Raw genomic sequence first — 13,899 nt, forward strand, 5'->3', positions numbered from 1 at the left:
ATGGACTCACTTTTCCTTTGCATTGTTATAAGTGGGACAGTTAGGACAACGCAATGACCCTCTGGGGCTGCCGTATTGTTTTTTTTCTGTGGCCATCGAAAACATGTGAGACCAGTGGTTGTGTCTGCTAGCCAGCTAGTGTTACCTGCCTACAACAAGACAGACAAAAATGAATCTGGTACAAATCTGCCACACAAAAACAAACAAAAAAGGAAGAAAACCATCCAGTAATGAAATGGACTTAAGTGGACTTGATCCTGAGTTTGGTTACACTGTTGTAAGTCGCTCTGGATAAGAGCGTCAGCTAAATGCCTATAATGTAATGTAATGTAATGAAATGCTTGAACATTGGCTTCTTTAATTTTTGGCCAGCCGAAGTACTTAGGCTACATATTATTTCCGAGTCCCAGTGCATACACTGAAATGCTGTTGAAATTTTGCTTCTAAGCGATGAGCCAGAGCAGGTGCCTGTATCTCGAAGTACTATAGGAACACTGAGTTTGATTTACAACTGCACGGACTAAAACCTGAAACTCCCCCAAATCCAGAACATGGACTGCAGTTTGAGGTTTTACTCAGTGCAGTTATCCAGCTAACTCAGAAATCCTGCTCCATGATACAAGCCCCAGCCTAAGACTGATGCAGTTTATGCTTCAATTTGTTCATATTGTAATCATAGTGATGATGATTATTAAACGAGGCCTTCATTTAAGTCATTTGTCGACATGGGTTGTTGCCCGTATATGTCTGGTCACTGGTCAGCTCATATTCTCAGATTCTTACCGCATTCTCCGTGCGAGACACGCCCACCAGGAAGAGCAGGTGACCCAAGAAGAGGCAGATGCAGAGGTGGAGGCGGGCGGTGTTGTTGACCTTAGGGTTCCATGTGCACAGTAGGAAAGTGAGGATGGCGAGGGCGAGGAAGGCCAGACCCACACACATACAGAACAGGTCCACCATCTCCAGCAGGGAATTATCCTCTTCCTGAAGAGACACACAGAGCTTATCTCAGTCCAAGTACCTAGTCATGTGCTCATTCATGTCTATCTTAGCAGCACCGAGGTACACCCTACCGGTTCCCCCGTCTGCAGGAGGAGGGCGAAGGTGGAGAGGTGGGTACAGCTGCATACAGTGTAGTTCTCATTGGAGAAGGAGGCTGTGCACCCCTCCACTGACCAGTGTGTCTCATTCCCATTTTCCTTCCAGTACGCACAGGTAACCAGCCCAGCCTGGAATGTCTCCTGATCAGGACAAGAAAAGGACACAGCTCAGCAGTGTATCAGAGCACAGTGTGTGGGAGAGAGAAAGAGGAAGATTTTGGTTCATGTGTGGCTAATTTACATTAGTGTTTTAGTGATGTTACACAAACATATACTTACCAGTTTTATATATGGGTTGCATACTGTAGTTGATTTACATTTGTGCATTAGTAATGTTACATAGGTACTTGCTGATCTAAGAATGAGGTAAGCCAGGTCTGGCACTTACATTGTATCATGAGTTTCTCTGGGTAAGAGGATCCACTAAATTAATGTAATACAGTGAAACCTGTCGAAGGCAGCCACCCAGAGGAGTAATGAAAACTGGCTATCATGTGCAGGTGACAGCCATACGAAGGTGACCCCTATGGCAGGTTTCTCTGTATTCGTGTATGACGAAACCCATTTCCCCAGCAATTTTCAGAGCACTTTTTCCTCCATCAACTTTTCTAATCACTTCGAATTTTATGCAGTCTTGTCAGTGACACTGGCTCATGAAAATTTGGGCACTCCTGGGTTAAATGTCTGTTACAATTAATCTCTAAATGATTGAAAGCAAACCTGAACTCTAAATGATACAATATTAAACATGAGACCTTTTGCGTCTGAAGAATGCAAAAGAAAACCTTGAGAAGCACCTTTTGGAAGAATGTGTTTTTGACTGACAAAACTAAAACGGAACTTTTTGGCCACAACCTAAGAAGATATGTTTTATTTGGAGAAAAAAGGTGAAGCATTTGTAGAGAAGAACACTTTGCCAACTGTCAAGCATGGAGGTGGATCCATTATGCTTTGGGGTTGTGTGGCAGCTGGGAGCATAGGAAATATTGTGCAGGTGGAAGGAAGAATGGATTCCACCAAATATCAAGAAATTCTAGAGGCTAATGTTCGAAAGTCAGTCCAGACATTGAAGTTGAACAGAGGTTGGGTATTCCAGCAAAACAATGATCCAAAGGACACCTCGAAACATGTCGTGAATGCGCTAGAACTGTTCTGCCACGAGGAATGGAGAGCAATTCCTGAAGCAAGAATCGAAGGACTCTTGCTGGCTACAGGAAGTGTTTGCAAGTTGTTATAGTTGCCCGAGGAGCAGTTACAAAGTACTAACGAACAGGGTTCCCAAACATTTGCACAGGGTCTTTTTCCTGTTTTTATTATTTTGAAACTGTGAAAAAAATTTTAAAAAATTAATCTTGCTTTAACAGAAAGAAGAAATCTGTCACATTTATCTTTGTAACATTTAGAGATCAGAATAGCTTCTCTTCAATTAGATATTAATTGTAAAAGGCATTTTGAACAGGGGTGCCCAAATTTTTTGACTAAACGGGAAAGTAAAGGAAAGCAGCATATTTTAACTGGTAAACAAAAGAGGATGAGGCAGGGGCATGGACACCCTCTCTGACACACACACACACACACACACGCAGATGCACAGATGCACACCTCAGATAGTAACCCCCCAGTTCCTGCTCTGTCTTATGTCCAGGCCATGCTGGCTGAGCACTTTGAAGCTTCCTATGGCTGGGAACGGCCAATTGGTGACTTACATGTCTGACACCGTGTATAATACAGAGAAAAGTGAAAGGGAATACCAAAAGGTAAACAACATGGACAGGTGGCCATTATACAAAGGTGAACACCAAAGCAGGTTTCACTGTATAAATCTAATGAGCAAGGATGCACATGTATTGCATTTGGGAGGAAGGAACAAAAGGTGATTTCTGATTTTCTCAAAGGTGGCTTGGAAATTACTGAACACAACACCATGAAAGGCTTGCAATTAGTTCTCTCCTATACTGTATCAGGCCCAGTTCTGTACCTTTTTGTGGTGCATAGTGAAGTTGACAGGCTCAGGGAGCTCCTTGTGCCTTGTCTTAGGCAATGTGGCAGTGATGATGTCAGAATACATCTCTGTGATATTTTCACTTTTGAAGAAGCTGGGACTCATGAACTTCTCCATCCCATCAATTGACATCAGAACAGCAGAAGCGGATCCTGGGCCAGAGAGACACTGGTCATCTTCCATCACCATCTTCATCACCACAGGCAATTTTGCTATCATCAGCATTACCATCAAAATAAATCTGACATCATCATCATCACCTTAAATCATCAGCTCTTACCGTTGTTATTTTTAGCAACAGCTGCAAGATTGATTGTCATCATGTTTCCCTTGGCAAGGAGAGCAGGCGTCTCAGTAGCATTCCCGCTAAGGCTCACTAAATTCATTTCTGTGAGATGACAATAAAAACATCATCACCAAGCACAAGATAACTTATACTTTTAGACTAAACTTATTTTGTGCTAAAAGTTGGGCATCTGGTATTTTACTGTGTGATTCACCCTGCCGTCAGATACTCAATCCTGACCATGTCAGTGCTAGCTGTTGTTGGAAGTAATTAGTTGGTTGTAGCATTACTCAGATTAAGATGGATTCAGGTGGCAAGAATGTCTGCCTCATGGAATGGACACCTGTGGCATGCCAGCAAATAAAGTCTTCAACACAATGACCAAGCAGCTCAGCTGGAGGACTGCATAGGGAAAGGAAAGGGTGGTTGGCATTACACCCTTCAGGTAAATCCGCTCTGGCAGACATTCTCCCAAACATGTGGAGGACTGGTCTGTGACTCAGAATCCAGGCTGGGACAAAACCAGGTTTTTTATAACTAAACATGCTATATAGACCCCCCAGTGACTCCTACCTACAGCTGCTGTCTGCACAGTTCTCTGAGACACCGTATTATTTCTCTGAGATTCGGGCTCAACAAGGGAGGACACCAGCCCCTCTGAGACTTTTAGGACGACGTTGGCTGTCTCCGAGTTGCCATCTTTTGGCTCTATGACACCTGTGACAGAGAGGGTCGTGCTCAGGACAGCAGTCACTGTCTGAGGGAGTCAAAGAAAACAGTTAACAGACATTAAATCAGGGGAGAACTTAGCAGCAAGAATATACAGATCAACACATGCAGTATACTCCCAGTACACTTTGGCCCTTATACAGATGGATATTCCAGATTTAACTCCAGCATATTAAATGTTCAAGGTTCTACAAAACTGCCATGATCTTCTCCTTTCAGATGACACCAATAACAATAACATTCAATTATTATTTTGACAATATTCTGACAAATTGATTGGTGTTGGGAGGGGGGTACAAACCTTCTCAGTCAGAACAAGTCAGAACAAGTACAAACCTCCTCAGGCAGAACAAGATCAGGGTTGCCCTCCAAATCCTTGTTGATATTGTTTAGGAAGAACATCTCACGTGTCTGTCCCTGTGAAGAAAGAAGGCGAAATAGTGGCCTTCTGTATCTGGCACTATCCTTTACTGTCTGCTCCACAATCAGGTTTTCTTCAGATACCAGCTTACCTCTGGAGGAGTTAGAGAGGCAAGAAATTCCTCTGTACCTAAAGAGGGAGATTATTGAGAGATGAGTGGCAGAGAATCTAAATACTGAAAAAAGGGAACTTCAGAAGGCTCATGAACTCAAAAATACTCACAATTCAGTCCGTCCACCACTTACTTTGGCACACACTAGTCCCAGACACCCAGATCAATCCAGTAGAGGAAATGTACCCTTCCTTGCAGACGCAGTAGAAGCTTCCTACAGTGTTGTAGCAATCTGTGTTGATGCCACATGGGTTTTGGACACACTCATCCACATCTGCAAGACACAAGCCATATGCTCAATATCACACACTATCAGCTAACCTGTATCCATTCACAATCCTGGCAGCTTTTGGGATGCTCTGACCTTCACAGGGATTTGAGGTGCTGGCTATGGAGCCTGGCATAATTTGTAAACTGTACCCCTCGTGACAGGTGCAGGTGTAACTCCCAGGAGTGTTGATGCAGTCAGCGTTGGGGCCACAGATGACTGGGTCATTCTCACACTCATCAATATCTGTGGATGATGGATGACAAAGATATGATGGTTATCATCTAATATGAGATCACTTCCAAACTATTTTCCCATTCACTAAAGAGATTATTTTAATCTTCTGTTTTACACACTTCCAGTTACAGGAAAACATTCCCACTCTGATTAGGTACAGTAGAAAAGTAGATGAATTATACAGTGCATTCAGAAAGTATTCCGACCCCTTCTCTTTACCACATTTTGTTACATTACAGTCTTATTATAAAATGCATTAAATTCATTTTTATTCTCATCTATCTACACACAATACCCCATAATGGTAAAATGAAAACCGATTTTTTAAAAAGTTTGTGAATTTTTTTTTAAACTCACATTTAAATAAATATTCAGACTCTTTACTCATACTTGATTGAGGCACCTTTGGCAGCGATTACAGCCTCAAGTCTTCTTGAGTATGACGCTACAAGTTGGCACACCTGTATTTGGGGAATTTCTACCAATTCATCTCTGATGAACCTCTCAAGCCCTGTCAGGTTGGATGGGGAGCGTTGCTGCACAGCTATTTTCACGCCTCTCCAGAGATGTTCGATTGGGTTCAAGCCCGAGCTCTAGCTGGGCCACTCAGGGACATTCACAGACTTGTCCCGAAGCCACTCCTGCATTGCCTTGGCTGTGTGCTTAGGGTAGTTATCCTGTTAAAAGGTGAACCTTTGCCCCAGTCTGAGGTCCTGAATGCTCTAGTACAGGTTTTCATCAAGGATCTCTCTGTTTACCCGATTAGTGTCGAGTGGCAAATTAGAGAGGTGAGTTTGATTAGTCCCTTTCTGTAATCGAGCGACAATGGGGGAAAAAATCTTTTGGTTCCCTTTGGGAAATAGCCTATTTAGTTAGTTCAATTAATGGTTTTTTCTTGTTTGTAAAATTAGTTTCTGGTGGCTACTGCCCTTCCACCCAGGTGGTTTACTTGCTTGGCGTTAACACGCGTCACGGAAAACCTGGAAATGACCTGAAAATCTGGACTAGTTTAACAGCTTATTGAGAACACATGGAAAATGACAGAATGGTTAAAAATCTATCAGTGATGGGAATAAAATGAAGCGCGGCACACTGCAATACTACAAACCAAATAAACACGACAACAGGAGCAGATTTTAAAGTTTGGGTTTTGGGTATGATTAATGACCAAGTGAAAGTCGCTTAAAAAATTCTATGAAAAGCCCTGCAAATCGGTGATGTGAAATCACATTTGGCAGTAGGCTTTCTAGCTCAGTTTTCTTCAGTCCCAAATGTAGCTACTGTAGTTATTAGCAACTTTACATCATTACTGGTCAAATAGTCTAATCTTTTCTAGTTTAGGTATCTAGCTGCTAGCTAATGTTGTCACAGGGGTCTTCAGAGAAACTAGGGCGCCGATGCTGCGCTTGACTTCGGCTTTTTTGTCCATTGTTTTCCTGAACTTATCGTCATTGCAACTGCAACATGGAGAACCAAGTCAGTGAACCAAGGAGAAATGAGCTACTTTTCGAGGAAAGCAGACCTACGCCACTTTTGGCCTCTCTCGCTCTCGGGGAAACAAATGATTGAACAAAACAAATTCTCTGGTTTCCTCACACAGTCCAAAGACACGCAGATTGGATTAACTGGGCTGCTTAAATTGCCCCTAGGTAAGATTATGTGAATGAATAGTGTGTGTGTGCCCTGTGATGGATTGGCAACCTGTCCAGGGCGTATTTCAGCCTCTTGCCCAATGCATGCTGGGAAGGACATAAACTGTCCACATTTTGTTTGAGTCTGTGCCTCCTCATAAGTTTTGGGTGCACTACGCCCCCGGTCTCTGCTACAACAATGCAAACTGACTGCGATCATTCTTCTGATTATTTTCAGACATCTCCTGAGGGCACTGCACTGACAATTGGCAATTCACAACATTGTTTAAACAGCTAAAATTGTATTATAGATTCACTGAATGAGCATACTTACCAAAACAGAGAGACTCTGGAGTTGGCAGGGCATTCACAGGTACCCCATATCCTGGAACGCAGACACAGCCTCCATCACTGGTACACACCGCGTTTGGCCCACAGGAGGTTGAGGTACAGTTGCTGTGACCTGGGAACATGCCGCCCCCACACAATCAGTAGTGAGTGACTGCCCTTGGGTTTTGTCAGTAATTTTGCCTATGTTATAATGTGTAGTATATTTCATCACATTAAATTACAATCACTTAGCAGAAGCCCTTATCCAGAGTGACACACAACATTGGAGAACAGTGTTACTCTCAGGAATACCATAAATGCTGTATCATCACGATGTAGGTACCACTAGATATCTTTCTCTTTATTTTTGCACACCTATACTTATAACATTATAGAAAAAGGAAGTCCAAGGATATGAAATAAAAGGATATGTAAAGCGGGTCAGGGGAGCTATGGTGCAATAATGTAAAGGCTGATACTCACGAACAGCGAAGGTAACTGGACACAGTACAGGCGGCAGACGGTAAACGTAGTACCCTCCGGGACAAGCCAGAACTCGCATCCCCACGACAATGGAGGCAAGGCAGTTCACTGATGACCTGATAAGTGTGGTGCCCTGTTTGATGTCCTCCCCCAGTTGTGGGTGAGTGAACCCCAGGTAAGCGGAGGAAAGTGAACCAGAGCAGCACGCTCCAACACAGGATTCGGGTATAACATCCCCAACGATCCCCTGGAAACGCACCCACCTTCCGGCCCAAGCAGAATCGCAACGCGGAAAACCTGGGAATCCGGTGTAAGAGTAGTCAATGTTGCGAAAGAGTCCCAGCAGCGAAATCGGATTTCCACAAACATCTGCATGAGACAGAATAAAAACAAAAAACATTTTTATTTACTTTTTTTAAAATCTAGCTTTCTTAGCCCACTACAAGCATGGACATATTTCAGAGTGGCACAGTCTTTCATAGCAGTAGAAATCTGAAGTCAAAAGAGTGACCCTCCTGTGGGAAACTGGTATATCCCCAACTCAAACTTTTTTTAGGAGGTAAATATTAATTATAATAGCTTTAAAAGTCAATGTACATATTTGGTGGTACTTTGTACCTTCATGAACAACACGGCCGTAGACCTCTACTTCACACAGACTTAAAGTTCCTGTTCGGTTGAGTGAAATGGTAACATATCGCCCCAGCATCCCAGGACAGTTATATGTTACAGCCCACCCTCCAGGGATGCTGGGAATCTGAGCGCACCTGCAAAATCAAAGGTATAATAATTACATGCGCAGCAATTCAGTAAGTACTGATTTATTGCACCTATCAAAAGGAAGGTAATGTTCCACTTTCATGTGTTTTTGTTTATGCACAGCATTGTGTATGTGTGTGCGTTCATCCATGTACATTTGTAATGAAAGGTTTGTGAAGCCTTTGGAATTACCTGGATTCCGGCATTAACTGCTTCTGACCTTCATTTAATTAAAAATAACAGAAACACAATCCGATTAGACAAATAACATACAGTCATACTTTTTTGTGCGTTCATAGAACACATCGTTTAAATCATCACAGTCGTGTTTGGAAAAGGTATGTGAGCCTATAGGATAATGGCTTTTATGACAGTAGATAATTGGGGTCACATTCAAATCAATGAGATGACATTCAGGTGTAGGTTAGAACCTCCCAACCCTATGTAACAACCCCACAAAGTCAGGTTACTAACAGTCTGCTCTTCACAACAGAGAGCTGTTAAATTGAAACATACCCTGAGAGAGCCTCAGGAGAAGGGTTATTGAGGCTCATAAGAGTGGGGAGGGCAACAAAACCACTTTTAAAGACATGGGCCTCCATCCATCCACAGTCAGGAAAATAGTGCACAAACGGAAATAAAATTTTAAAAAATTAGAATAACTAATTTAGTACCAGTGCTACACTCCAGTGGAGTGGGAGTCCAGCTAACAGCAAGAGCATGCCATACTATGCTTTGCTATAGGTGACAAAGAGCCCTAGGGTGACTGCTACGGATCTGTAGACATCTCTTGAACTTGCAAACGTCTGTGTTCAGGTGTCCTGCACTCTGATCAGCAGTTACAGGAAATGTTTGTGTGACAAGGGTCACAGCCCTTTTCCCCACAAACCACACGGTCCTCTGTTCTCGGACGCACGCGGCTTTTATTGCGCTCGGTTAAAGGCCGTACATACACAAACAAAAACTAAAACAAAACAAACCAAATCAAAACAAAACACACACGATAAGGAAGCACTCTGCATTGCTCCCGCGAGCACCTCATTCCAGCGCCCCGGTCTCACTGCAGGCAGAGCATATAAACAATTAGCAATTAATTGTGATTGCACACACCTGGGTTGCAGTGTCGGCTAAACCGCTCCCTCTCCGCCCGCAGATGGCGCCCTAACCACACCACCCCTCCACAGTTTGGTTGAGGTCACTGCTACTAAATCGCATTCTTTTTACCAACCTAGACCGTGATTAAACCATGCATTCAATGAAAACATGAGAAAGTACAATTGTTTGGGTGTTATTTGCTGAATCAGATCGTGTTTATCTACTATTGTGATGTAGACCATATTTTAGGATCAATTAATGCAGGATTCTAGGTAATTAGAACTTTTTCTCACAGGTATATTTTCATGTAAGTCTCTCTGGATATGACTGTCTGCTGAATAATATTGTGTGTTTATGCATGTGTAGCTGTAAGCGTGTGTACGTGCATCTAAGCGCCTGTGCTCGGGTGTGCGTGTGTGTGCATATGCGAGGATGTGCCTGTTTGCGTGTATGTACATACACCAACGCTAAAGGTGTTCAAACTCAGTTTTTCACAACTCCGCATATTTCATGTTACCATACATTTCTTTTGGCAAGTCAATGAAGGCATCTACTTTGTTCACATCAGAGGTAATTGTAAAATGATTAAATTAGAGATTAAAGTCAGCTTTAATTCACTATATCAGAATTCCAGTCGGTCAAAAGTTTACATACACCAAGAATACTGTCTCTTTAAACAGACTGGAAGATTCCAGAAATTGATGTAATTACTTTTTAGAAGCTTCTGATTGGCCAGTTAGGAGTTAATTTGGAGTTAATTGGCGCCTGTGGCTGTATTTAAGGGCCTACCTTTAGAGCCACTGCATTTTTGCCCTTGACACCATGGGAAAATCCAAGCAACTCAGCCAGGGAAAAAAAAATTGTGGACTTCCACAAGTTCGGTTCCTCCTTGGTAGCAATTTCCAAACAATTGAAGGTACCACAAGCATCTGTACAAACAATTGTACGCAAATATAAAAATCTTTGGACCACACAGACACTGCACTGTTCAGGATGGAGGCACAAATTAACTCCCAGAGCTGAACAAACTTTGGTCCAAAAGGTTCAACTGAACCCCAAGACAAAAACAAAATAACTGGTTAAGGAATTGGAGGCATCAGGTACCAAAGTATCTACATCTACCATTAAGAGAATCCTACATCACCATGGCCTGAAAGCCTGTGGCCTACTAGAAGCCCGGCATAAAAAATCCAGAATAAAAAATCCAGAATGAAGTTTGCAGGTGATCACCAGCACGAAGACCTAGGCTTTTGGAGGAGTGTTCTCTGGTCAGATGAAACAAAAATTGAACTGTTTGGTCATAATGATCAGCGCTATATATGGAGGAAAAAGGGTGAGGCTTTAAATGCAAAGAACACCAGTCCAACTGTGAAGCATGGGGGAGGCAGCATCATGTTGTGGGGGTGTTTTGCCGAAAAAGGGACTGGTGCACTTCAGAAAATAGATGGCATCATGAGGAAGGAAGATTATTTAGAAATACTGAAGCAACACCTCAAGACATCAGCTAGAAAGTTAAAACTTGGTCGCAATTGGGTCTTCCAGCAGGAAAATGATCCTAAACATACCTCCAAAGTTGTAACAAAATGGCTTAAAGATAACAAAGTGAAAGAGAGTACTGGAGTGGCCAGCACACAGCCCTGACCTGAATTCCATAGAAATTTTGTGGACTGAACTGAAAAAGCATGCCCGAGCAAGAAGGCCCACAAACCTGACTGAGTTACACCAGTTCTGTCAGGAGGAATGGGCAAAAATTCCGTCAAAGTATTGTGAGAAGCTGGTCGAAGGCTATCTAAAGCGTTTGATTCAAGTTAAGCAATTAAAAGGCAATGCCACTAAATACTAACAAAGTGTATGCAAACTTTTGACCCACTGAAAATCTGATATAGTATGTGGGTGTGTTTGTGTGTGTGCGTGTGCTGAATAAGAGTGGAGTACTGTTCCCTCACAATGGATTACTGTTGCCATTGTCTACCAGGGAGTTTCCAATACGAATCTCTGCTCCGTTGAGTCTTTCAGGACAGCAGTCCCATCTGTTCGTCACAATCACGGAGGAGATATTGTGAACATTAAACAGGTCAACTCTCCACCAGGGTCTCATCTCATTATCATTTGTGGTGGAGCAGGAGCCGCCGTAAACAAGGTCTCCATTGCGGTTCCCATCAATCGCTCTGTATGGACCATAGTCACCAAGTGTGGATGTCTGATTGGCCATTTTACCTATGGCGACATTTTCTTCTGGAAAGGAAAAGGGGAAAATAAAACCTAATTACTGAATTTTCCAGACAGGCAGTGTTGAGCAGATTACTTGCAAATATACTTTTAGCATATTTCAAAAAGTATCTTGGACTGATTACAGTGACTTGATTTTTGTAGCGACATTATGTAAAACAGATTACACGCATAGTGTTAAGAATTAATTATGAGGTGGTCGTCAGTGTGAAAACAAAAATACACTGATACAGAGAAGTGTGGAGAACATGAAACATGGACGCAAACAATGTTAAGGCCAATGATATGAGAATAAACTAATATCCAACTGGCACATTGCATATCATGCAATTTAATTAATTTTGTTAATCTTGTAACTTGTTCATCTAGTAACTTGGAGATAAATAGGCCCAGCATTTAAAGATATAAACACACAGAAAAAACAAGTAAATGGAAAACATGTTGTCCCCCACCAGTGATGCAGTGTCACAAATTTCATCAGGTGGGGGACAATTGCTACTTTACTGCCAAACTTTGATTGTATAAACACAGTTAAGCTAAGGTTTTAATGGGTAGACAATAGACTCATTTCAATTTAATATAAACAGTCAGAGAAAAACCAAAAGGGGACAATGATTTATGATCACGATTTAATTTATGCTTAAACAGGCACTGGCTAGTGTAAATACTTATTTTAAAAATTGGATCACCAAAAATTATTGGCATTTTCAATAAGCATGTAAATCTCAACATGGTAAAGCATTGCCTAAACAGGAAAGTTAGGTATACAGAAATATAATGATTGTAATTGCAACTCATAAGATGCATTTCCACAGGAATGTTGAAGAAAAGAGTCACACATCATGCAAAACCAGACGGAGGACATGATTCTGCCACATAATACCATTCAAAATACATCAGATTTTACTCAAGGTTTGTGGAAAAGGAGATTCACCAATTCTGTTCATTATACATAATTTACAAAATAAAGTAAACAAAATATGCCAAATAAAAACATTTTTGAAATCTTAAAACATAAAACATAAATACTGTGCAATATTAGAACATTAATCAATATGCATCCATAAAAAAGCAAAACGTGTTTGGAACACAAAATAAGATTAAGGGTACCACTGTGCCATATGTATGTATGGATGACACAAGAACATCTTATTTTATCCCAACATTTCTTTGAACAATAACAACATCTATTAAAAAATCTTTTCTGTAAAATTTTCATACCAATTGAACATGGAATTACGTACCTGCTTCAAGACAAATACAACAGGCTGTTAAGGACAACAGAAAGCCTGGAAACACAAAAATACGACTTGGTTACAAAAATATTTACAGTACATTTTAGGTATTTAGTAGATGCTCCTACGCAGCTTACATTCCGTACATACAATCTATTTACATTCCAGGATATTTACTGAAGCAGTTAAGGTTCTGGTCAAGGGTCCAATGCAGGTGCCTACATAATAATAATATAATAAACTTTATTTATAGCACTTTTCATACATGAAATGCAACCCAAAGTGCTTCACATTGTAGCAGATTGAATTTAAAAACATAGATAAATTAAGATGGTAATAAATGCATAGATAGAGGCAGGAATCAAACCTACAAACTCACCCAGATTCCTAAACATTAGGTTATATGGACACCCGTCATACATACACACATACATAAGCATATACATACACAACAGCAAGAAGAAAAAGATTACCTATAAACCAAACCAGGCCAGCACTGAAAACAAGATTACAATCTTAACTCACCTGCCTGATGCTTTAGCCTGAAAGATTATTTAAGATAATTTAATTCAAAATTTAAGGTAAGGTACCTAACCTAATTAATGAGCATGCTCCACTCACCCAGTAACAGTGGCAAATGACCATTGTTCATCTTCGCTAGTTCTTTGCTGAGAGGGGTAGACTGATAGATGAAGTGCTGACTGAATTCTGAGGGAACATGCTTAAAAAAGCTTATTATGTAAACCAAACATCTTATGCAAACATGGGGGCAGGAAGTTTCGATAACATGCCTATGCCAGTCTGCATGACCTGTCACAGCTCTGCAAAACTGAGCATCTCACAAAACAAGCTTAACACTCATATGTAAATCTTCCGCCAGACTGTGCCTAGCAGTGAGTGTAAAATAATGGTATGCACTGAAATAAACCTAAATCTAAAATTGTACTTTTGTACTACATTTTTTAAGCTTTATCAAAGCTTT

The 13,899-nt window shown here is 41.3% G+C and overlaps 1 protein-coding gene across 1 annotated transcript in view; it reads right to left on the reverse strand.

Moving 5' to 3' along the window:
* The window catches only part of LOC118217138, a 43,303-nt gene that overhangs the window by 7,059 nt on the left and 22,345 nt on the right, over positions 1-13,899 (reverse strand). The window contains exons 23-37 of the mRNA XM_035398953.1: positions 13,539-13,754; positions 12,927-12,971; positions 11,400-11,688; positions 8,218-8,366; positions 7,600-7,968; positions 7,121-7,249; positions 5,015-5,164; positions 4,784-4,924; positions 4,630-4,667; positions 4,454-4,534; positions 3,962-4,145; positions 3,383-3,490; positions 3,079-3,254; positions 1,074-1,241; positions 784-984 (exon numbers count right to left, since the gene is read on the reverse strand). Coding sequence (XP_035254844.1) covers positions 784-984; positions 1,074-1,241; positions 3,079-3,254; positions 3,383-3,490; positions 3,962-4,145; positions 4,454-4,534; positions 4,630-4,667; positions 4,784-4,924; positions 5,015-5,164; positions 7,121-7,249; positions 7,600-7,968; positions 8,218-8,366; positions 11,400-11,688; positions 12,927-12,971; positions 13,539-13,754 — 2,444 coding nt within the window. The remainder of the gene's footprint in view (positions 1-783; positions 985-1,073; positions 1,242-3,078; positions 3,255-3,382; positions 3,491-3,961; positions 4,146-4,453; positions 4,535-4,629; positions 4,668-4,783; positions 4,925-5,014; positions 5,165-7,120; positions 7,250-7,599; positions 7,969-8,217; positions 8,367-11,399; positions 11,689-12,926; positions 12,972-13,538; positions 13,755-13,899) is intronic.

The sequence above is a fragment of the Anguilla anguilla genome, chromosome 17 (assembly GCF_013347855.1).
Source record: "Anguilla anguilla isolate fAngAng1 chromosome 17, fAngAng1.pri, whole genome shotgun sequence".
In the NCBI taxonomy this organism is placed as follows: Eukaryota; Metazoa; Chordata; class Actinopteri; order Anguilliformes; family Anguillidae; genus Anguilla; species Anguilla anguilla.